At 42.0% G+C, this 25,113-nt stretch overlaps 1 protein-coding gene and 1 long non-coding RNA gene across 2 annotated transcripts; both read left to right on the forward strand.

Moving 5' to 3' along the window:
• Positions 1-707: 707 nt before the first annotated feature.
• On the forward strand, positions 708-14,645 carry LOC125727844 (uncharacterized). The gene is made up of 4 exons (XR_007388869.1): positions 708-747; positions 3,045-3,162; positions 12,429-12,494; positions 13,762-14,645. It is a non-coding gene; the product is annotated as an uncharacterized LOC125727844 (long non-coding RNA).
• A 5,463-nt stretch (positions 14,646-20,108) lies between these two features.
• On the forward strand, positions 20,109-21,542 carry nppal (natriuretic peptide A-like). The gene is made up of 3 exons (XM_049004815.1): positions 20,109-20,308; positions 20,456-20,762; positions 21,043-21,542. Exons 1-2 carry the CDS (start codon positions 20,225-20,227, stop codon positions 20,753-20,755), a joined length of 384 nt encoding a protein of 127 aa, XP_048860772.1. The 5' UTR covers positions 20,109-20,224; the 3' UTR covers positions 20,756-20,762; positions 21,043-21,542.
• The last annotated feature ends 3,571 nt before the right edge of the window (positions 21,543-25,113 follow it).

A 25,113-nucleotide genomic window follows, 5' to 3' on the forward strand; every position in this document is an offset into this window, starting at 1 on the left:
TCACCCAGGTGCTTGGCAGCAGTGATGGCCAAATGAAGCGTCATGAACCACTTGCTGTAATATCTTACCCCACTAGATGGTGCTCTCTGTTAAAAAAAGGGGCTCAAAGCATGCAGCAAAGCAAACCAAGAGTGCCACCTAGTGGGGTGAAAAATACAGCAAATGGTTCACAAAGCTTCATTTAGCCATTACTACTTGACAGACCTAAATTGGTTAACATTCTGCCAGTTGTATGCTTACACCAGCAGGTGGCGCCATTAGAGATTTTGGGTCCCATGAAACCATATGCTGTTGGCCCCCCCCAACCTAGACCAATCCAATTATGTTCCACATTTTTAGAGGTCCTTGGAATCATCCCAATCCCCCACCCCATGGTGCACCAAGATTCTTCAGCAGGGTTAACTTAAGCTACGAGTCATGACCGCCCAATAGGAAAACCTCTTACCTAAATTCTCATTGGACAATCATGACTTCTATCTTAAGTTAACCCAACTAACTGAGAAATCCTGCTTTCTAAAAATTAATATATACATTATATAATCTTACACATTAATCTTAATCTGAAGTTGCACTCATCAATTTTGTTACAAAACTTTATCTGAGAACTTGTAGCGGTCCAGTAATAAATATTTCTTCCCAGTAAAATTTAATTTCAGACCACTGTAAATAATGACCACAAGGTGGTGCTAGCGGACTATCGCTGCTCAATCCGCGCGCGTCATCTAACAAGACAGGAGTCGTTTCTTGGTATAGTAACCTGCTATTTACCGTTTTTTTTTTTTTTTTTTTTTACTTTTTACGTTTTTTTGCACAACGGGTCTTGAGTTCTCATACTAAAATTTCGTTTTTATATTAACGTTTCTTAGCTATATCAAAAGTCTGTTGATAATATAGATAAGTGTTGGTTTGGTAGTTAGGCTGGAAACATTATACAGTGCTATTCTTGAATAACGGAAATATTCAAATTATTGAGGTTTTCCGTGAAGTAAACTGTAACGTAAATGCAGGGAAGGCTGTATTCAGTATAACCGACGAATAGGTTCATTTATTAATCTCGGATTAAGGGCTGAATATTATCAATAACAATGCAGCCACTTCCCTCTTTACAACAGATCACGTGGATGAATCAAACTTAGGTCCCCGTATGTGATTCTTTAATTTGTTTCACCATCACAATATTTACAGTCATAAAGAGTAAATTACCTCCATCTGCATTACCCTCCCTGTATTTAATATTGTATTACCCAAAAGATACATATTTTCATTCAACCCACATGAATACACCACTTTATTGTATACTGCAAAAGTACGGGTCTGGTTTAAGGTAGCATCTCTGCATTAGACTGTGCCGGCTGTATAGGATGCTAAGTACATTCACACATGTTTGTTTATTGATGAAACGGAGTGATATTTGTCAAGCAAATTTCCAACATTTTCGTTCAGTCACTAAAGTGTGACAGACCTCAAGGCCAGAGGACACAGTAACGGAAAAATTTCTTGAATCTACCGCATCGCTGGAATAGCACACTCGATGGGAAAATTTGAGTTGGGGATACAGTCATTATTCACTAGTACGTACAGAAGTGTCACATCGTATTGGGTCAGACTGAGTACAGGCAGGGGGTGGGAGGGTGTGTGGCTGGATTTCTAGGGCGTTCATCATATGACCCACAACATCGTCTCCCATAAACACTTGAGCTTTTCGTCGGCTGAGTGGTGTGACATTGAGGAGCTGGGTGCATCTGGAATAGCAGATGCTGGGGGCATGTGGAGCGTGGTGCGGGGCACGACCGCCACAGAACCAGCTGAGGCCGGATGCCAGACAATCAGGGCATAAATAAAGGAACCTTTCTCTCGCTACTGAGCTGGAAACAGGATAAGTGGAGGCGAAGCTGGAAAAAGTTTTGTTGCAGGCAGGTTTTATGGACACAAACAAGTGGTTGTTTGCCTTTAAGGACACTGGCCAAAACCTACTACTAAAATTTAAAATAGGTTAATGCATTGCTTTGCTGAAGATGTTCCATGAATATAGGTTGAAAGTAGAAAAAGATTCTGACATTTCATATTACTACTAATAATAAGTATTATCCTTAAGGGTGTTTGTCACATGACAAAGAGCAGAAAATAAGATGATTTTATACTGCAAACATGAATCTCCCAAACGTTCAGCTGGTATCTGGATTTGTGGCTGTAGCCTCAAATGTAAAATAAAACTTTTTTACCACTAAAGTCTTGTTTTTCCCGGGTACCAAAGGGAGTTCATTTCCCTCTCTGATTTATCCATGGCTGCAGAAGCTCTAGTCGCAGTTGCTTTTCAATGAACAAAATGTTCTCAGTCGCGGCACGAATTTGTTTGTTTCATTCAATAACTGATTCATCGTTAAGGACACTCAGCAATGATTTTCGCCAGATAGTGGTGTGATGATGTACAGATGTGAGTTATTAATAAAATATATCTGGAGCTGTATTTAAGGGCGGATGTTTATGAACTGAATGAATCATTGAATGAATCTGAACAATTTTTTCTTTTCGCTGAACAAACTCAAAATAATCGATCGACTGAAAGGATACTTGTCTTGGGGCGGCATGGTGGTGCAGTGGTTAGCAATGTTGTTTCACACCTCTGAGACTTGGGTTCGAGTCTCCGCCTGGGTCACATGTGTGTGGAGTTTGCATGTTCTCCCCATGTCGTCGTGGGGTTTCCTCCGGGTACTCCGGTTTCCCCCCACAGTCCAAAGACATGCTGAGGCTAATTGGAGTTGCTAAATTGCCCGTAGGTGTGCATGTGTGAGTGAATGGTGTGCGTGAGTGTGCCCTGCGATGGGCTGCCCCCCCATCCTGGGTTATTCCCTGCCTTGTGCCCATTACTTCCGGGATAGGCTCCGGACCCCCCGCGACCCAGTAGGATAGGCGGTGTGGAAAATGAATGGATGGATGACAAGTTTAGCTAAATCTGATCTAAAACAATAATCAACAACGGTGTGGTGTTCTGATCTTTTCTGGTATTTAGGTAGGCAAATGTGTTCATTTGTTTTGGTTCCAAGAGTGCCAGAGATGTGCAATGGTGCATGCAGCAGACGAGTGACATCTGGAGATGGAAGCATCCCGCGGTGTTTGACGCGTCCACATTCCCCGGGTTCCGCTGCTGCTCTCCGTGATGAGGTACTGCAGAGGGGACTGGTTCCGAGGGGACTGGTTCCGAGGGGACTGGTTCCGAGGGGACTGGTTCGGTCCGTGGTGCCCAAACTCCACAGCTGGGTGCCACAGCGGTCCATCTGTCACACACTTACTCATCCCAGAGTGCTGAAGCCGGTGCGGGGGACAGGGACAGGGGTCACCTCACTAGGCATTCCAGTAGATAATAAAACTGTCATGGAAGGGGGGAGGAAGCGAAGTGGAGATGATGTGATGAGCACTCCTCAATAGTGCCTTATCGCCTCCCTGGTTCATGCCCATATCTCTCACATCACTATCAATATAATAACCTGAGATCTAATCTCCGCTTCCTAATGCACAGGGACCCCACCCACGATTACACCTTCCTCTTTGTGCCCCTACCCTTTGCAGTGTAATTAACACCGTCTCACATGGGAGAAGATGATGTCACAGTCTGACCCTGACTATATTGCGGTCAGTGAGCAGAGCTAAACCGTAGTCATCGCAGACGGTAATCACAGATGAGGAAAAAAATCTTTTTATGATTAAATGCTTAGGGGAGGAAGCTTTGTTTATAAGTTACTATTTTATAAGTTACATTATGTTTGTGTATGTGTGTCTCGGGGATGGGGGGGGGGGGGGTTATGTATATATTATATTGTGGGGACCAATCCTGTAATTTTGAGAGCCATTTTTATCAGTCCCCACATGGGCAAACTTAATTTTATAAAAAAAAAATCTGTGACTGCAATCGAAAAACTAGAAAGGTCAAACGTCTTGTATTGTGTTTGGTTACCTATGGTTAAGGTTAGGGCTGGGTAGGGGTTAAAGATGTCTTTGCTGGGATTAGGGTTTTGCCCATAGAAAGTAATGGAGAGTCCCTAGAAAGATATGAACACGAACTTGCGTGTGTGTGTGTGTGTGTGTGTAAAGCAGAATACATTCAACATATTGGCTGTATGATGGTTTAGGGTGTAAAAAGGATGTCAGTTAAGGAAAATAATCATTGTTACCTTGAGCAGAAATTGGATCTCTCAATAATGCGCTAAAGAGAAAGTCACGTAAAATGATTTACTATACTGTCCCTTTGCATTTCCTAATTAATATTGCTGCTATAATACCAAGTCTTTGCATGACCACATACAGTATATACAAAAATTTTAGGCAACAAGAACACCTGAATACAATATAGGAAACCCTTTAAAATTACCGTGCCCAAAGGCATCTGTTTGATATGTTAAGCAAACTCTTAGCTGAACTTCACTGCTCCCTTACTCTGCTTATGGTACCGGTTATACAGAGAGAGGGACGATGTACCTCTGTTACCATGGCGACAGGCCGGAAATCGCGGTCGGTTTCTTTTTTCGTGAAGCCCAGACTCTCAGTGGACATGCACTGTCCTCATCCTTTGAATCAACAAAACAGGGAATCTCACTGACGTTTGTTTACTGAAGCATCGTCTACCTGAAAACATGAAAAATTTGATCCATTTATCCGTAGAGTCATCTCTGGGGTGGAGGGGAATTGTGCTATACTGACCCCTAGTGGCAGATAATTCATTTTTAGGGCTAGTATAATCTGAGACTCTTTTAAAAGCACAATCCTTCTGTTCGAGCTTTTGTTTTCTGGCTGGCTTCTCGCCACGGAGATTGATGTCTCACATGTTGATGCTGAATGTTGCTGGTTGGTGTTCTAGCAGGTCAGGGTATGGATGGCACGCACAGGCACTTAATATGAAACTGATTTGGTAAATAATCCACCCATACAAGTGATTAAATTCTGCGAAATGCATCAGGAAAATGACGATATGCCTCTTCAGTGCTTTGTGATATATTTTCAACTCTGTAAACAAATGCTTGATCGCATGTAAACTTATGGCTATACGATAATGTGGGAGGCTTCTGTAAATGGATGGAGGATGGAAACCATTTGAGCTGCTTTCCTGTTGGTAAATCCTTGTCCAGTGGACTCCGCCCTTGACCTGTCTGGCTTCCAGATTGTCTTTGGCTACATTCCACCCCCAATCAGGGCCATGTCTTGGGCCGGGGGCTGTAGGAGGTCCACCACCTCCTCAAGTTGGTTTTTGTTCTCCTTTTCTCCTGTATTTCACAAGGAGTCAGCTGGCAGGAAAGGGAGCAGTTCTCCTCTCGAGCATACGGAGGTTTTACCTCGTAATAAGTTTATTGTGAATGCGGACTCCTTTGTGTGAGGATTCAATGGTCGAGAAAAAAGAGGCTTGTTTTGGAGATGCTTAATGCCAGCCTCATTATTACTGTCGCTCGGCAGCTGGGGGGCACAGGTACTGTATCGGCTGACCCTGATGCCTTTCAGCGGCGGTGGATGTAAATCAGGCCTGAACAATCGCCATTAAGACCAAACGGAGGCCCAACTGCATCTCCCTATGTTTTTACGGGGGGGGGGGGTGATGTAGGTTTGGGGGAGGGACTGTAGTTTCGGCAGACGGCATTTGGACCGGCTGCCTCCGCTACTCACCCGCGTTCACATTGGTCCTCGTTCATTAGTCACCGTAGGAGGGGATGTGCCCCGCAGAAATGTCATCGATATCTGTCAGGGTGTAATGGGCACTGGAGTGGGGGGTTCTAAAGAGATTTTAATGATGCACAGCCCACTGTTATTAGAACCCATGTTAGCCTTCTCTCTCCCTGTGCTTACCTCCCCAAACAGATGACTAATGGACACATTACAGGGGGGGAGGGGGGGGGAGAAAAGTTAACCATGTCTCCCAGATTGCCTATAAATTTCTGACTCCACTCCATCCAAAGACTTGGAAAAAATAACTGACTCTAAAGATGATTATATGAATCACTCAGCCAGAGAAAGCATTCAACACCACACGCCACACACGACGTATTTATTATAAACAGATAATTAGATATATTTATCGCGCTTTTGCCTCCAAATAAATATGTACATAGTAAGATAACATCCTCACCAAGCGAGGGATCCGCAGAGAGCCTGCAAACTCCATATGCACTGAGATTACATTAAGTTCCTTCCTTTGAAAGTACATCAGTAGAGCATCTCTTGTGATTTGGACTGATTATTTAAATCAATGCAGTTTTTTTTTTAATGAGTCAGTAACCTCTGTGGGTGTTAGTCATCCTTTATATGGGCGTTCCTCATCCTCCAGCGCCACGCTGCCTCACCGTCTGTGAGCTGCTCTCCGCGGCCGCAGGTGATGAGCAGATTTGAGCTGATACCTTCAGGGACTGGGACTGACCCACATCTATACAATACCAAAAGACTGTTTGCTGTGTGGTCCTTATAAAAATATTAGCAAGGATGCTAAACCCGCTGCCTAAATAGTGAATTCTGCTAACACCGCTGCAAGGCTCTATAAGAGCAATGTGGGGCTTTTGATGTTTTTGTTTTTCTGCCACTCATGAAACCCCCCCCCCCAATCCTGAGGGAAAAGCAAGACCCAGAATGATGAAGACAGATCACGTGAAACGCTCTTTTGCTTGCAAGTCTCCCATCTTCAGTTAAGAGGATTATTTCTGTTTAAACTCAAGAATCGAGAGTCAAGAAGGTTTGTCGTCATTCCGAAAACATGAGGTAGCATGAAAGGGAATGAAGTTAAGTACCAAGGTCCAGTAAAACAGCATTATAATCTAAGAACAGACACTCATTCTAGTAAAAAAAGAATACAATAAATAAAAAACATTGAAGGGTGCAATTAAAACTACAGATACGTATTAAAAGTACAATACTGTACTGCTGAACATTGCTTCTGAATCACTGCACTGAATGTGTCTTGCACATATATTTTAAACATCAAACATTTTAATAACCATTTGTTTTTATTTTTTTTGCTTCTGAACATCATTTGAACTCGGGGCTATTTAAATCCCTAGTTAGTAGCCCTAACTGTAGGCTCTGTTAGGCACTAAGCTCAGTATCAAGTGGCAGTGATGTAACAGAAAGTCAGGCGCCTTCACAGCTTGACCCTTTACTGCAGATCTCTGCAGATGCTCGGTCACTAACACACAGCTACACAGGCAGGTATTCTGCGAGCCTCCTACATATACAGGCAGGCTAATAACAGCAATGACTAAGCCCGGGTACATGTGGGGCTGCTATGGGCCAGTTAAAATAGACTTATCTTTTTAGAAAGGTGCGAGAGAGGGCCGAACAGGGCCGTAAGTGCGGAGAGCCCCTCTACAGCCCAGAAAGGGCCAAGCTGCATTCCTGCGGGGGCCACGGGATATGCTGTAACTGTGCCTGAACGCTAGCTGGGAAGTGGAGGGAACAGCCCCCCCCCCCCACCCCCAAAACAGCCATTGCATTGGCCAATCAGCTCTCCCTCTCAGCATACACACATAGGGGCACGTCCTCACCTCTCCCCTCATTCCGCGTGGCATCCTGGCCTGGGATCAAACTGACATCTTGGGCAGTCCTGACTGGCAGCAGTATGATGCTAAGGGCATTTAAAAACTCCACAATGGGGAATATATCAGACAGAAGCTAATTTAACTAGCGTGTGTCCATCAATTCCAGCAATCCACCTTAAAACTGCTTTCTGTACCCGGTCCCAGACTTACTATGAGTCACAGTGAATCTGGACACAAGGCAGAGGTCCTACCCAGATGAGATGCAGGGCACACCCACAATGATGCACTCTGGGTAATTCAGAGATTCCAGTTAATCTAATGAAATGTCGGGACTGCAGGGGTACCTGGAAGAAGCCTGTGTGATGTTTAACCAAAGATGTCCCTGGAGGTGTGAGGCAACAGTGATGCAAATACAATTATCCTCTAACTTCTCTAGTTTAATATACAGCTAATTCACGTTAAGGCCTCAGTGAGTCAAATTTTCTGTTGCCCCCCTCACTGACACAGAAGGTCTCTCGGTCTTAGAAAGTCATACTGCTCAATTTTTAATGTCCATGAATTCTTTTGTAACTGTTTATCCAGTGGAGGGTTCTGGTGACAAATTTAAATACCTTCTTTATTAATAATTAGTAATTACTAATGTTGTTCATCCATCCAGAGCCTGCATGATAGAACATAAGACAGTTCTGTACACATTTTATAACCACCATTATATTTCATAATTGTCAGTCAAGGCTAGTGCTAGGAAAGACTAATACAGACTCATTATTTTCAAGAGTGACACTGTCAGTCTCATTATTACGGCATTAGCTGAACTCGAAACCAAACAGTAACGTATGAAGTTGAACTGGTGTCTCTTTCTTAACTCGGCAGAATAAGGGCCTTTCATTTCTCGCCTGCTCACGGCGGAATGAAATTCACAGCAGAGGCAGAGCAGCCAAACCGAAAACTCATCTCTCCGGGTGTCACCTGCACCCTCCGGATCTTTGTTTGAAAATCCTTCACAAGAATAAAACTGGACCCTCTTTGGCCAGTTACCCGTCCATGGACCGTGGAACACACCAGAACTGGGGAGGGGCCATGGTGCTGGAGGGGGGTCCACTTATCTTTTTGCTTTTGAAAAATATGGATATAAACTTTAGTTTTGAAAGATGTGGATGTAATGCAGGCTTTTGTTAAGTGTTATTTATTAAATTATTTTTAGGAAATTTTTTCATGATTGTTCATCACTGCATTCTTGACGACTGTGAAACTGTGTTTTACTAAATATTTATCTTAAATACTTGATGTCCACCCGATAACACCTGGTAAAGACCCTATTGAGCAGTATTTTGCTTATGTAATTTGATTATGTAAAATAGTTCAAATTTGTATATTTTAGCACAGCATGAATCTAATTAAGGGCTACAATCAAAGACCAAAGAAGAGCTAATGTCTGCCAATAAGAATGAACTTAAAACATACACCAACTTCAGCTGATTAGGATAAGGAAGGATGCATGTAAACTTGAGGAAGGACATCCTGCAGGACTTTACTCTTTGTCCCTACAGTGCGGACAATGCTTTCTAGGCCAGTGAATGGGAAATAGGAAAAGACCAGGCATTGAGGAGGATGACTGAACTTCTCCCACAACGCGCCGCTGATGGGAATGTCTGACGAGGCTTGGTTAACCGAAGCCCCTGCCTCATTTTCCGGTTTCTCTTTGATAAGTCAGGCAATTTCCAGCAGCGGAGTGTTAGAACAGTGCTGACAGGCCAACCTTGCAGCAGCCGTGCCTGTGACAGGCCTTCTTCTTGTCCCTAATCATGTGTGAGATTCTTCCTCCAGACTCAGACACACAGAGGTGATTACCAGCTCCGCATGTATTAGTGTGCCGGGAATCACTGCACTGACGTGACTCGACTTTCCGCACGACTCCTGTCCAGAGGATTCAGACAGGGTGTACGGATCTGAGCGCGCGATTACCCAACACTGACACCATTATCTTAGTTCATAAACTCGTTCAAATTTGATTCCTTTTTTGAAAGTCATTTTGTATCACTCCACACTGGTTGTTATTGTAAGATTTTTAGCTGATCCTTCAAGTCATAAGACTGGACTTTGCTGTTGTACCTTTGTGAAGGAACAAGGGAGGGAAAACAGAACATTTTAATTGTGCTTTCTGTGCTGTTATTTAGTATTTGGCTATATTCATACTCATAGCAAGAGTTTTACATAATATATACTATAGAGGGGGCGGCATGGTGGTGCAGTGGGTAGCACTGCTGAGTGTCCGCCCTGGTTCTGTGTGTTGCATGTTCTCCCTGTGTCATTGTGGGGTTTCCTCCAGGTATTCCAGATCACCCCCACAGTCCAGAAACATGCTGAGGTTAATTGGAGCTGCCAAACTGCCCACAGGTTTGAATGGTGTGTTAGTGTGAGTGTGCCCCCCAACGGTTTGGGACCCCCTCCTGGGTTGCTCCCTGCCTTGTGCCCATAGGCTCCAGACCCATGTGACCATGCACAGGGCAAGCAGACACAGGAAATAGATGGGTCTTGGCATATTATATTATATTATATTATATTATATTATATTATATTATATTATATTATATTATATTATATTATATTATTAATTGAACAACTTCTTACAACTTCTGAGAGTTAGAGAACCATTTCAATAATTCTTTATGGTTTTTGCCTTCATATAATATAAAATAACAAATCTACTTACCAGAAAAGAGCAGAAGACCAGAGAAGAACATGTGCTGTAATGAAATAAAACAGATCAGAGCCCAGAGTCTTTTGGCTTTATTAGCGATTTCTCCTTAAACGTGACTTTTTGGTCACTGACTGGCATCCCGTTCCAGGTGTAGCCCATGCTGTCTGGGACAGATTCCAGACCCCCACCCCCGCCATGACCCTGGGTGGGAAGCAGGATGCATAACCATATTAATTCTGCCCCCTTCACATAAATAATCTTCCTTTGCTTAATGCAACCAATTAATACACCACATGCTTGCTGTCAGATTGCGTACAGAAGCTGTCCTTTGTATGACATATAAGCAACATTGTTCAGAAGTGTACAGCACGCTTGTGTAACAGGAGTGACAAGGCCTGTGGATCTAATCTCAATCACTGCAACTGGCACAAACAGAGAAATGGGACTATACATCCATCCATCCATCCATTTTCCAAACCATTCTGCAAGAAAAAGACTGTAAAGTCGCTGTACCTGGTCTTCTCCTCACTGTCCCTCTTACACCAGAACTGCTCTGTAACATGGTGTGAAAGCCCACCTTTCCTGCAGTTCCTGAAAATGTACCTTGCCGACTGATTTATGCTCCTGCCTTTAGTGTTATACAATTTCCAGCCATTTCTATACATTTTCCTATATTTCTATGCTGTGCTACCTCCATTTTCTACACTTTTTTCTATACTTCTATACAGTGATATTCCCATATATCATATCATTTCAAACTTTTTACCCATTTTCAGATATGTGCTGCTCGGACTTTGATCCACATTGGCGTCTGACTGAATTCCAAGAGGATATACTATATATTCATTGGATCCCAAGTTACCGCCCTCTGTAGATACATCTCTGTTCTGCACCTTCTAAGTACTGGTATACAGCGTTTTGTCTCCAAATGCTGTTCTTATGGTGATGCCTGACATCTAACTGTGCCATCGGCAGACATATGGTGAATGCTTATGATTTCCCCTCTTTCCAGTCCTTTCTCCTCATTCCAGTCTATGTGCTGTACAGAAGGACTTCAATCTTGGAGCAATATTGCATCAACCCTCTGTAATAACCCTCAGACACACAGGGTTATTTGTCCAGAGCTAACATAAGTTTATTTCGATCCTCTGCCAGATTAATTGCCTCTGTTAATCAGATGGCCCTGGTGTTGATTTTTTTATTTTAAATGGACTTTTACAGCATTTCTTACCGACTACTGGAATACCTGAGCTTACTGAGGCTTGAAATGTGGAGTGTTTACAATCTCAGCAGCTAGAAAGTACCTTAAATGGCTCTTTGGCCACCGTTGCCTTAGTCGATGAATCCTTGCTGGCGCATTGCACAGCCCAAATGACATCCGCAAACACTGACACGATCCAGTGGTATTAGACTTGTCTGACACTGATATCGTTTAGTGCAGTGTTCTCCGACATGGTAACATGCCAGTTCCTCTGGTTTCCTGCTCCATGTGATGCAGAAAGGACAATGACCACTTTTTCTCCTGTCTCATTCAAAAATTATTGTCATGTGTACAAGTATGGTTAAACTGCAATGAAATTCTTACTGGCATTTATGCCTGCAGAATTAGGCAGCATCTGACATAGGGCAAATACAATGCAATACAATGAATACAATACAATACAATTAATACAACAGAATAAATGCAATATACATACAACAGATACAACAAACACACAATATACATTGTACATACCTAGTACACTATACAACAGCAAGCAAGGTGTCAAATTAAGTCTAAGGGGAAAACCAACGATATTTTAGAAGCAACTAGCTATTTTTCATAATTACAATAATTCATAATGGTAAATTAGTTTTTCAGGAGTGGAAATCAAAGCAAAGTGCTTAAGTAATGAATTTGGATTGACATCTTTAAACTGTGCAATCATCAAATGTACAAGTCAATCAACCCTAGCTAATAAAGAACTTAGACCAAAAATCAATATTGCAAAGACTAGGACTGAGGAATCTCATATAGGAATCTGTTTAGAATGAAAGTATTAAGGCTGCAGGATTTATTTTAACCAACAGGGAATCTACAGTGTGCCGAATGTTTGTTGCCGGCTTTATGTGCTCCATTACTGTTAGCCCTCTTGCCTTTTCTGGAGGATTGACTGACGAAAATCCATTACTGTTACAGTACTTGTCCTTAGCTCTGATTAGTTTCACCTCTTCTGCAGGACATGATCTGTCTTGCCTGTTAAAAACAGTCACACGGCCCCTGGGGATCCCATCGCACCGTGCAGGTCAGCAGCAAACAGAGCTGTTGCATGTTCCTCCCATCTGCATTTCACCTGTGTTTGCCTGTGCTCAAGGTTTGGGGCTTCAGGGACGCATGGGAGGGGTATATGGGAGGGGTATCCTGCCACTAACACTGAAAAATCAATATCCACTCTCTTCCATTTTCACCTCCAGAGAAGAAGCCTGTCTTGAGGATGGTGGGCGTCTGCCTACGTCTTAGTCAGTCTGTTGTAGGTATCTTTGCACAGAGACACTGGGGATACTACTGTTGTTTTAGTTGAACACCAAACGTATCAGGTGCAGCCAACTTAAATCCCTTATTTCAAAACATAAGGAAAATGTATGGAAAGACGACATTTATTTGTGGAATCGCTATTTATATACATGGCTTTGTTTCATTTTACCAGTGAGCTTCACTCTGTAGACTTGTGCTGGCTCAGAAAAGACTTTGATATAGTTTTATTATTCTTCAATTCCTTATGTTTTCTCTAATCTTTCTTTTATCTTGAAGCAGCCCTCGGCAGGATCCTCACTGTATGACTCAGATGCTGTCACTGACTGGTCAGACATTTTAAGTCAACCTATAGTCGTGTTTGTCTGAACTGTAACTCCACTATCGTCCAGTTCATTAAATTTAATTCATAATATTAATTAAACTTTCGCACAAAATGTTTTCCGTCTGAGTTCTACGGTCTGGCTGCTGTATACAACAAAATTTCTCCCTGAGATAAATAAAGTCAATCTTAATCTTATCCTTAATCTTAATCTTAATTCACTCAACTGTCAAAAGCAGGAAAGTCAGACTAGATCAAAATTGTTTTGTTCATAGACTGACAACAAAAGAGTAAACAGAAAATAAGTCCAACTTACTATGTATATATATATATATATATATATATATATATATATATATATATATATATATATATATATAGTAACACAGTGTCTCTGTGTAAAGATACCTACAACAGACTGACTAAGACGTAGGCAGACACCCACCATCCTCAAGACAGGCTTCTTCTCTGGAGGTGAAAATGGAAGTGTTGTGGTGTCTTATGTTTTTCCACAGCTCTCTGTGTGTGTATATATATATATATATATATATATATATATATATATATATATATATATATATATATATATATATATACAGTATATGCAGACGTAAATATATACATTTGCTTTTGGTTTTGTCTCTGAGTGTAATATTCTGTTGTTGCTCTCGACAGACTGTGTCACTGTACATGTAAATGTTGTGATTTTGCTCTTGAGGCAGAAGTACCACGATCTTTCTGGGATTAGGCACGGTGTGAGGATATCTGCTTTATGGGAAGATAATGCAAAACGAAAGCCCTGAAGTGACATTCTGAGCCTTTTCACCGTCTCACTCGCTAACGGAGTTTGCGATGCACCTCCTCCGATATCACCCTGCACCATACCGACTGCTGTGTCCCCTGGGCCAAACAACGCATGGCTCTTCTCGTCTGTCCAAGATGAAATAATGAATGCAGAGGGAGAAAAATCGGCTGTGAAGAAAACGTGGGAATAGAGGAAACATGGATGAGCAGCTGCTGAGAGACACATTAGAAGTTCAAAGTAACAATTGTACTGTTCAAGTAACTGTAGATGGAATGTTTCATGTTTGTCATTATTTAAAGTAAGTATTATGTACAGTCATGGCAAAGAGTACGTCTGTCGTACCCATATTCCTCTCGCATTATATCTAGGCAGGCAGAGAACCTGATTGCTGGGTGAAATGCTGGGATGCCAACTTTCTCTTCAACCTTAGAGGGAAATATTTAACCTGAATAACTTAATTAAAGATATCTAGCTGTACAATGGATGTACACTATGTTTTAATGGAAAAGTCACCTGATCAGTTCTCTTCAGTTCATCCTGTTTTTTTTTATCTGCTTATTACATAGAAGATCACAGTCAGCCTGGGACAGAGTGGAACACCCTGGATGGGATGCTAGTTTGTCACGGAGAACACACACAGCCTCGCACAATGCATGCCAATATAGGGATGGCGATTCAGCTCCCTGCATATTGTTTACATTTAAATTTTCATTCTTAACACTCCTTTTATATTCAGTGTTACATTGTTATTTATCTATGTTCTGTTTATTCAGCTGCTCCTGAACATTATCATGTCTTCTCGGTCAATACTACAGCTGCTTGACAGCTGGGCAGCGACTGTCCATTAGTCTTACAGTATACAGGACCAGGGCACAGGTGCTCCTGCGGTTCCTGTGAGCAGCACTCGGGCCTCAGGTGGCACAAAACACATCCGGTTTCGAAAGCCTCTTCTCCCGCCTGAATCGGCTCTAATTTCAGAAATAATTAAAAAAAAAATGTTGCGATGTTATTTTGCAGTCGTGACTGTTGATGTTCGGCTCCCTTCCTGTGCCGATGTCTGCCCCCCCTCCCCCCTGGCCGCTTATGCCCCAAAGCGTGCCGCCCCAGCAGGATGGAGACAGCAGCAGATGATGAGCGATTAGCTCCTGCTTGTCAAATTTGCCACGCAGCATGGATGCATTGGGGGATTCATTGACATTTAACCAGCCCCTCAGCATAAAGTGCCTTCAGCTCAGTCTCTGCTATAACAGTATCCACCTTATCCTTCTAACACAGTGACATTAATGTTTGCACTCAGCCGCAAGGATCCGTTCACCTCGAAGGGCGCCTTGCAGTGACTTACCCCTTACTCTCCATCACAGCTCTCTTCCATTGTAAACAATCCCCTGCCCATATTTCCACATATTTTACATGTCTTCTTTTGTTTGCACCATTCAGAGAGCCGCAATTCCAAATTCATTGTACTTTAGTCTGTAATGTCAATAAAGAATTAAATCTTGAATCTTTAATTCGACTTTAATATCACCACCAGTGTTTTCCAGAGTACATTTGGAGACAGCAACATAATATTCTTCTTGGAATCTTTCATTCATTCTGTGAAGCTGAATATTCATTTATATCACATATAATTGTGTGAGACATAAATTGACTTCCCTTTCCAGCTGTCCATGTACAAACAGTCTTTAAGAAAGGTCTCTTGCTATTTCATATTCTGTTTTTTACCCCATATAAATATTATACAATAATTGTCATGGAAAACAAGTCACCAAAAAAGCAAAAAATAAAAGACCCATCACATCACCCTAACCAGATACTTAATGGCAGATGTAAATGTCAACTTCCTAGAAGTGGTGAAGACGGCCTATTCGAGGTTAATGTCATCGTCAATCAAAGGGAAGAACTGCCAAGTTTAGCCTATCAGTTGTTGTTTTTTTAAAAGCTGTTAATATAGCCACACGTCATTCCACTAAAACAAGACATTCAAAAAAGCTGGTTTCTCAAGAAAAATACTACAAGCACAGAGGAGCCACAAAAACATGCCACCGGATAAAGACATATAATATGTGTAATCACTGGCATTGTGGTAAATTTAAAGGTGTCATTGTCAGCTACAGTAAAAATACATTAAGCCAAGCTACAATGCTGCCACTCATTAGCATCCTCATTAGCACGTGAAGGTTTAATCATTCAGATGCTTGTGTCTGGTGAACCTCTGTGGACAGGGCCTCTGTTAAAATGAATTATGGGTTATGGACTCAAGGGCAAAAAACAGAACAACACTAACATTTACACAGCATAGCTCTGTGAATGCTGGAGACCGATTCTGCAACATGGAGTCCAGACTCCATGAAATGTTGCCCAGTCAGAGATATTGGGGTCGTTTATGGTTCAGTGGGTTAGGATACCGTAGGACCGGAAGGTGACAGGTTCAGATCTTGTCATTGGTGCACTGATTTTACTTTTGCGCCCTTGTGCAAGGCCCCTAACCTCAGTAACTCCAGGGACCGTCTGCTTTCTCAACTGTACGTCACTCTGGATAAAAGAGTCTATTAAATAAATGCAAATGTCAAAAGGGCAAAGGACTGGAGTAAACTGTGAGGAAGACATTGGTTAGCATGACGTCATATGAGGATGCAGCATTGAGGCTGGTTTCGTCACCAGATGAATACATCAGAACCAGAGCCGACAGAACACCAACGTAAACATGTAAAGAAAAGTAGGAACAAAAGATAAACAGGAAGTAAAGGTGGGGGCTGATGTTTTGGGACGATAAAGGGGATCCAAGGATGTGGGGAGAATATGGGTCATGATGGTCTGATGCCTCCCTTGGGTTGTGAGCTAATGAGCCAGAACGTCCTGCTTTATGCATTTCGTTGAGAAGCAGGGGCAGGTGGAACTAATTAATATGCATAAGCACGGTCACCTGACTAGGAGCCCCGCCCCTCTCCTAGAAGTCACTTTATTACAAGGACAGATGGATGTCGGATCCAGCATCCACCCCATCTCACCGCTACAGTCAGTCCTACATCACACACCTCAAACCCCATGTGTTGACATTTGCTTCAGTAACTGTATATATTTTTATCATGCCTAAAATCTATTACCTAAATGCTGAGATTTAGTAAATATGCTTCAGCGATGTGACTCTCTGGCTCCTGTGTCAGATCTCTGTGAAGGTGACATGAAGGGCGATGAAGATGCACAATAAAGAGAGCAGAATAGATCCAGCTGGGGATTTAAGGCGGACTTTTAGGTCCCTTTAAGCTGCAGGAATGCTGTCCCACTGGGCACCAGGGGTCCTGTTTTCAGCAGAACTCTTGTATTGAACTGATTTGACCTGCCAGTGTCCTCAGTCAAGGAATGCCATTGGCAAGATATACCATCCATCCATCCATCCATCCATCCATCCATCCATCCATCCATCCAACATTCACATTGCTTTGCCAGTACAGGGATGGTGCAAATATAATAATAATAATACTAATAGAAATTTGTCTAACACTATGAATTCCATAAGGCTTTATGCATGTACTCATAAATATATTTTATAATGACTCATAGTAATATACAGAAAACATCTTCTGCCTGCTCACCCCAGTCAGGTTTGCAGGGGGGGTCTGGCAGCGTAAGGCACAGGCTGGGGTACTGGGATGCCAGTCTCACAGACAATCTACACACACCTTACAGACACCAGTTAGCCTAACGACATGGCTTTAGACTGCAACAGGAAACCTGTATAACACAACAACATGCAAACTCCTCACACACAGAGTGGAGGTGGGACTAAACCCACACCCCTACCGGAGAGAGGTATCAGCAATGCCCAGTGAACCACCTCAAATGACAAGCATTTCTATTTCATCGTATTATGAGTGACCTATGCAAATTCTGAACGTCACTACTGCTAGCAGTGAACATGCCCAGGGAGCGAGCTCAAGCAGACCCTACCTCACCTGAAGACTAGATCTGACAACATCTCTGACTTTTTGGCTGAAGAATCCTGACCTGCTCCTGTCCCTTGATCTCGTTCCTTGATTCATGCATGTACCTGCTGTTTTGGATCTCAGTTCATTAAACAACAACTTCGCGTGGATCATCACACTGAAATTTACAACGCATATAATGGCGCAATATGGCTATAATGGTATTCATGAAACTTTATTATGTGTCAGAAGAATATTGATATTTGTCATTGATTACAGAGTCTTTCTGAGGATGAGATAAAAAATGGAACTGAAAACCTGTTAAATATATATCTAGCTGGGAAAAGATAATCTATTGTAGCTTATGCCTTTTTCAAGATAAACCGCATCAATTTGATGGAAGTGTGCAGTGGAAGGGTTTGTCTTTGGCCAGCTGTAGGCTGGTGGCTCTCGGCCCACGAATAAGACACTAGGGAGACTGGAGCACCTCCTCACTCTTCATATCTGCTTCCACCACAGAGGCTTGTTTGCCTGCTCATAGCTTCTTACCAGGTCAGGCAGGTTGAGAAATGTAATTTTAAAGGTTAGAGCGGTGTTGAAGAGCACCAGGGGAATCGTTGCAATGGGTAGTGGTGGGGGGGGGGGGGGGGGGGGGTCGTGGAGGATGACTGGGAAGACTTGGAGAAGGTGGGGGTGAGCTTCTTAATGCAGACAAATTCTCAATAGCTGACTTGTGTATCGTCGTCGGTGGGGAAAGTTTTTCCTGCTCAGAAATGTATACGATTAGTCAAAGAGCCCCAGTCGAAAGGCACACTAACACGCCAAATGCCCAGACATTAGGGGAAGTTCGGGTTCTGTCGCCATGGATTCAAAAACTTTACTTTGAGACATGGGATCTGAGTTTGACTATATTTACTGTTACTCCTGCTACCGTAAACTGGATGTGTGGTTGGAAATGGTGGATATATTTATTGTACTAGCTCTGAAGTGTGAGCCTACTGATGTAGAGAAAACCATCAGAATACCAGACAATAAAATGCAATAGGAAAATATCATGATTAATCAGAGGATTTGTGGTTTGATCCTGTAAATAGGATGCAGCATTTGGGACTTTAGCACCAGGAATGAACCGCCTGGCCAGGGCAGATTGATCCATTTCCCGCTTACTGTCGAGGTGAAGTATTTTCCAGGGTTTGGTCAACAGCTTTGATGTGATTCTGTAAATAGCTTTAGAGAAACAAATTCAAATACAGCACTTAGCTGGTGAGAGGTATGCAGTTAACTGTTAATATTTATCATTTAGATCATTCATTTACGGGCCTGATCTGATTAATATGACAGGAGATGTGATAGTGTTTCCAGTAGTGATTCAGAGTCTATTGGTCGGCTGTAATGATGGAGAGTGAGGGGAAAACAGCAATGAAAGGTGTCAGTCAGAATTATACTCTTAATTTACATCTGCATTTAAACTGGGATTTGTGTTTTAAGAGCCAAGGGGGATTCTACAGTGTACGAATTTCAGGCTAAATAAAAATTCCATCTGTTAAAACATAATTTAGTAATCATGGCTCAGAAACGTGCATAAAGAGCTTGGCTGTAGTTCGCAGTAACCCCTGCTAACTCGTTAGACTGATTAGTTCTGTTAATATGACTTCAAGCTGTGTCTTGCTTATTTGCATCATTATAACATGCACAGGTAAGTAGGACTGATCACAATAAGCTCAAATTTAGTGTTCTGGTATGGACAGCACTGTAAGAATTACCCATGCCATTAAATATGTAATATGTAATCATTTAAGCATGTCTATTCATACCGATACATCATTGGGTCGGTACTATTTGAATGAGCCAAATGAATCTAATAATTACTAACAACAATTCCAGATTTACTAATATTGTGTTAGAAGGAACGGTGTTAAAATAATCATGTATGTTCATCATAAAGTAATACTAATCTTAACGGGGTTGTATTACGCGACTTTTACTGTTTATTTCTGTACTTTAAACCTTACTGGCGATCTGATGACGTGATTGCGGAGGATGGAAAACAACTATGAAAAGGTGAAATAGAACAGGTTCGCGGTTCAAAACAGGCTATCTAGAAGAATTCAGGTCGGTAGTAGTCGTTCACTTCTCACAAGAACGTAATTGCTGCATATCATCCATCCACCCATCCATCCATCCATCCATCCATCCAACTTCTGGGCGCTTAACCTGGTCAGGGTGCTGCAGATCAGATTTACCTAATTAACTGCGTTTCTTAGGACTGGTTCCTTTATTGAAATCAGTCACGACTGCGATTTCCTCGGGTCTCTGTGACGAAACCAGCCGCAGATATATAAACGCACCTGCAGCGGAAGGAGGGCGCACAACGAGTATATTTGTGTCTGACCTGGGAAACATCTTAGTCCGTGTAACTGGAAACTCAGAAGTACGTATAAAATACGTATAAAATGTCATCAAACATCATCATTTGTTTTATCTCTACCCTGCTGCTTTTAAACTTGGTTCAAGCCAAACCCATCTCCAGCCTGCAGGTAAGCGCAATTCAACCTGTGCACACTTTCGGCGATTTGTTAATGCCATTAACCAGGCCTTGGGAATTTCATGTGACGAATAACTGCGAAGTCTTACGTTGTATCGTGGTATGGGTGGCTGATTAAACTGTTAGGTGACATTTTTAGAGTCTTAAGCAGCTGCTGGAGGAGGACAGCAACGCGCCGTTTCTCGCTTCCGAGGAGAAAGTGGAGAAGGAGGACAAAGACATGAATTCTGAGAAGTTCAACGCAGAGAACCTGCCGCCGTGGGGGACCGGCGTGAAAAACGGCGCGCTTTCGGAGAATGAGAATGTAATCGCGCGTGTCCTCAACGATATCCTGTCGACCTCCAAGCGCTCCTGGAGCAGATTCAAGAAGGGCGGTCTGAGGAGCTGCTTTGGCGTCCGACTGGAGCGCATCGGCTCCTTTAGCGGACTGGGCTGCTGAACGACAGGTAGGCTGAAGCCACGCTTCACGCGCAGCAGCTTCCATTTCCAGATTTGGTTTATCTAACGACCTGATATATACGTTTAAAATTTTAAGGAGACGGCGCTTCACATTTAGTCTAAAGTGCAAAACAGCGCAAACTTTTAAGTTGTGTAAATCGAAGGATTTCACTATGTTTTACACTGTTTCAGACCAAATGAATAGACACAGCACGCAGGGAATACTTTATTAATATGCTTATAAATATGACTCCCTCTAATATTTGCATTTATTTATTTATTTTTAAGGTGCCACCGGACAGGCAAATCCTCTTCGGAAATAACGCATACCTTCAATCCAGAAAAAAATGAACGTTTACAATAGTTTTTATGACAGTTGTTTATTAAAAGTTTTGTTTTTTGATGTCCTTTTAACTCTTAGATGTATATACAGTTATTAAAAATGAACATTGGACTATTAACTCCGCTATGTTTTATGTATTTATTTTATTGTGTATATATATAAGGTATGGTATTGGATGCGAAATAAATATTTTGCTTAATAAGAGAATGGTGGAGTTTTTCTTATGCATTTTTGACTCTCCTCGCAGAAAATATATTAGATATTAAAATAAGCATCAAATACAGTTAGACAAAATTACTCCAATCTATTTCACTGTATAATCTACAATGTACAACAGACCGAAAGAATTATAGAAATTATCAGTGTTGTGCCACCTTGTCCTATGGATGTATGCTAATGTCGAGTATGTATATTGTCATAACCTTATTAAAATCTTATTAATAAATCTGTGGTCAGCGTATTTTCATATATTTCGATGTGTCAGGCGGGTTCGTTCTCCTGCGGCGGGCTTTATTTGATAGAAACTTCAACCTACCAAAGTGTTTAATTTTTTATGTAGTCGAATCACAAGAAAAGAATAAATGACGTGTTTGCTATTGACAATGATGTCACGAGCTGTATTTATCTCGTAGTCGTCGTAAAAGTAGTTATTGTTAACACGACCATATTAACAGTTCGCTTATTGATCACCGTGCACGCGTGATGTGTTCGAAGCAATTTACAATGTGGTTCAATCTTCACAATGTGAACAGCCAATTATGAATGTTGGTATGGACACTGAAATATAGTTAATATAGGCCTATTCGTTGTACTGATTATTACTTAAAGGAAAGCACGGTTGGTATATTGCTCTTACATTTGATCTCAGTTTACAGTTTATAACATCATATATAGACTACTTTATGACATTTTATCTGTCATAAAGAGCTTAATTTAGCACCTACAGGATGGACTGACTCCCAGTGAAAAAGAACAGTGGCGTTACTGAGCGAACAGAATCTGCCGTCGCTTCTGACGCATGCGTATTAATCCAGTGAATAAACTGCCCCGAGTGTCCGCTTCGGCGGTAGTTTGGCAGGTGTGTCCCCGTCTGATGAGGTCGCGCTGTCGGCAGCCGTTGTGGGACGCGGGCGGAGTAGAACTGGATGGCGGCACAGATTTGGACGTAACATTGCAAACGCTATGAATGCGATCCTGCTCATTTCACCTAACAAGATCTAAAAAAATCTGTATATGTCTATAATTACATATCATATAGATGGGTGTATGATATCCGTTTGTCCTGAGCTTATCCCAGAAGCTACAGGCACAAGGCAGAGAGAAAACCAGAGCAGGACACCAACACCATGTTCACCTACAGACACCTTGGCCAGTCCCAGTCACCTTAGCATGTTTTGGAACTGCAGGGAGCCTGAGACCAGAGCCAGGTGTGAGACTCAAACCCAGAGGTGCAAAACAACCATGCTAGTCGCTACGTTCATGTCATTATATGAAATTGCCACTTACAATCAGGTTTATAACATTAATATAATCATTAACCCCAAGTTAATAACTGTCAGAATATGCAAGGACATTGGCTTGGTTTCAACACTGGTAGGGGCCAAATCAGGCCAAATCAGCCCCAAACCCCCCCCGAACACACACGGTCTTCCCACAATATCAGGGGATCTATGTCCTTGCTGTCTGTACTCAAATCTACATCCTTGGAAGCCCGATGGCTTGACAAGTGTGGAGGTCGGACAGAAATATTAAACTCATGGTCCGTATCACAAATTTTCATCAAAAGACACTGTTATCCACCAGCTAATGGAGAGAGTATATTTGAGTTTGAATTTCAGCGACGAACCCTTATACTCCCTCCCTGGAGTTCCATTTCCATCAAACGGCTCTCCTTGCACACTGTTACCTCAGATATGGAAATAACGATTTATCATCTTATTTGAAGAGAAGTTCTTTCCCCTAGACTATTGGCTTTCTCTTATATTCAAAAATCCATCAATTTTCTGTAACCACTAGTCCTATTCAGGGTCACAGGGGGTCTGGAGCCCTGGGGACAATGCAGGGAACGACCCAGGGTGGGGCACCAACCCATCGCAGGGCTCTTGGTAACTTGGTAACTCCAATTAACCTCAGCATGTTGTTGGACTTTGGGAGGAAACCAGAGCACCTGAAGGAAACCTGACAACAACACGAGGAGAACATGTAACCCCCCCCCCCACACACACACACACACACACACACACACACACACACACACACGGAGCCACGGCAGAGACTCAAACGCTGGTCCCAGAGGTGGGAGGTGACAGCTACCCACCACACCCCTGTGCCTCCTCTATATTAAAAATCAAATTCATCAAATGTCTTATATTCAGAAATCATTTATCAAATATATTTTTAATAGAAAAAGTTAACTATATGTGCTCTATAGGCAAAAAAAAATAAAAAATCAATGGATTTAAATCTGTAGGTATGATTTTGATTAACCTCTGTAGGTATTTTAGACTTTGAATGATATACGTGTGCAAAGAGCATCCATCCATATTTTATACCAGACTGTCCTAGGCAAGGTGATGTGGTTCTGGAGCCTGTCCCTGCAGCGAGGGGCGCAAGGCAGGGAATAACCTGTTATTCCTAAATGCTTCCACTTTGCAATCATACCACTTACAGGTGACCATGGAATATCTAGCAGGGGAGAAATTTCACGAACTGACTTATTGCAAAGGTGACATCCTATGACAGTCCCACATTCAAATTCACTGAGCAAATCAGAAAGACCCAATGAGTGTGCTTGATTTTATACACCTGTAACAATGGGTCTGAATGAAACACTTGACTTCAAGGATTAATAGGTGTGTCCCAATACTTTTGTTCTTTAGTGTATGTCTTTGTGGGGACTCCCCATTCATTTCTGTATGCATAACCCTAATCGCAACTATAACATTAACCCCTACCCAGCCCTAACCTTAACCATAAGTAACCAAATAAAATACAAGAGTTTTGGCATTTTTAGTTTTTTGAATGCAATCACATTTCTCCCCACAATGTAATATATCCATGATTGTATACACACTCGCACACCATGCACACCGATGGCCAACCTGGCAACCCCAGGTCACCTCAGCATGTTTTTGGACTGTGGGGGGAAACCAAAGATCGAGGAGGAAACCCCACGACGACACGGGGAGAACATGCAAACTCCGCGCACAGAGATCCGAATGCTGGATGCGAAGGTGTGAGGCTGCAGTGCTAAACACTAGCTGTGCTCCCCTGGAAAAACATAAATAACAACAGAGTAAGTTTCATTTCCAGCTGTTTACTATGATCCATTAAGTGACTTGGCATTAGATTAAGTGACACCTTATTATTCCTTGGTGTAGGAGCTATTTACAACTCTGCAGAATATAAATAAATATGACAAATTACTTCTATTTATTATCTTCATTCATCCTCCCGTGGCCTTAGATTAACCTTTCTATCATAAATCTTACGTATAAGGCATGATAAGACATAAAAGTTTATTTTTATGGACACAGTGTCATTGTCCTTGTTCATGTTGTGCAATTTGCGTTTTTCTCTTTAATTCATCCTGGCTAAATGTCAGATAAATCAATGAGCAAACACACACATTTTCTTCAGCTACACTTATCAGCCTATATTAATGTCACTTGTGTTGTATCCAAAAGTCAATATGGATATGAATGAGTTGCCCTGTCCTCCAGTGTTACCAGTGGGGCTGCTTGTCATCCACACTGTGCCCTCGTAATCGCATGCAGCACAATGTGAAGCCACTGCAACAGTAACTGTACAACTGCATCGGTGTTTCCTCAACATTAAACAAAATTCCTTTAATGGAATTGTCCGGGGAGCATTAATAAGGTAATAATTACATTGCCTAATTATAATTACTTAATAATTACCTGATTACAATTGTTAGTGATCACATAAAAATGTCAAATGAAAAAAAATAGATACCATTAATAAAAGCACATCATAAATATGACTAATAAACACCT

This window comes from Brienomyrus brachyistius, unplaced genomic scaffold (genome assembly GCF_023856365.1).
Source record: "Brienomyrus brachyistius isolate T26 unplaced genomic scaffold, BBRACH_0.4 scaffold120, whole genome shotgun sequence".
Taxonomy (NCBI): Eukaryota; Metazoa; Chordata; class Actinopteri; order Osteoglossiformes; family Mormyridae; genus Brienomyrus; species Brienomyrus brachyistius.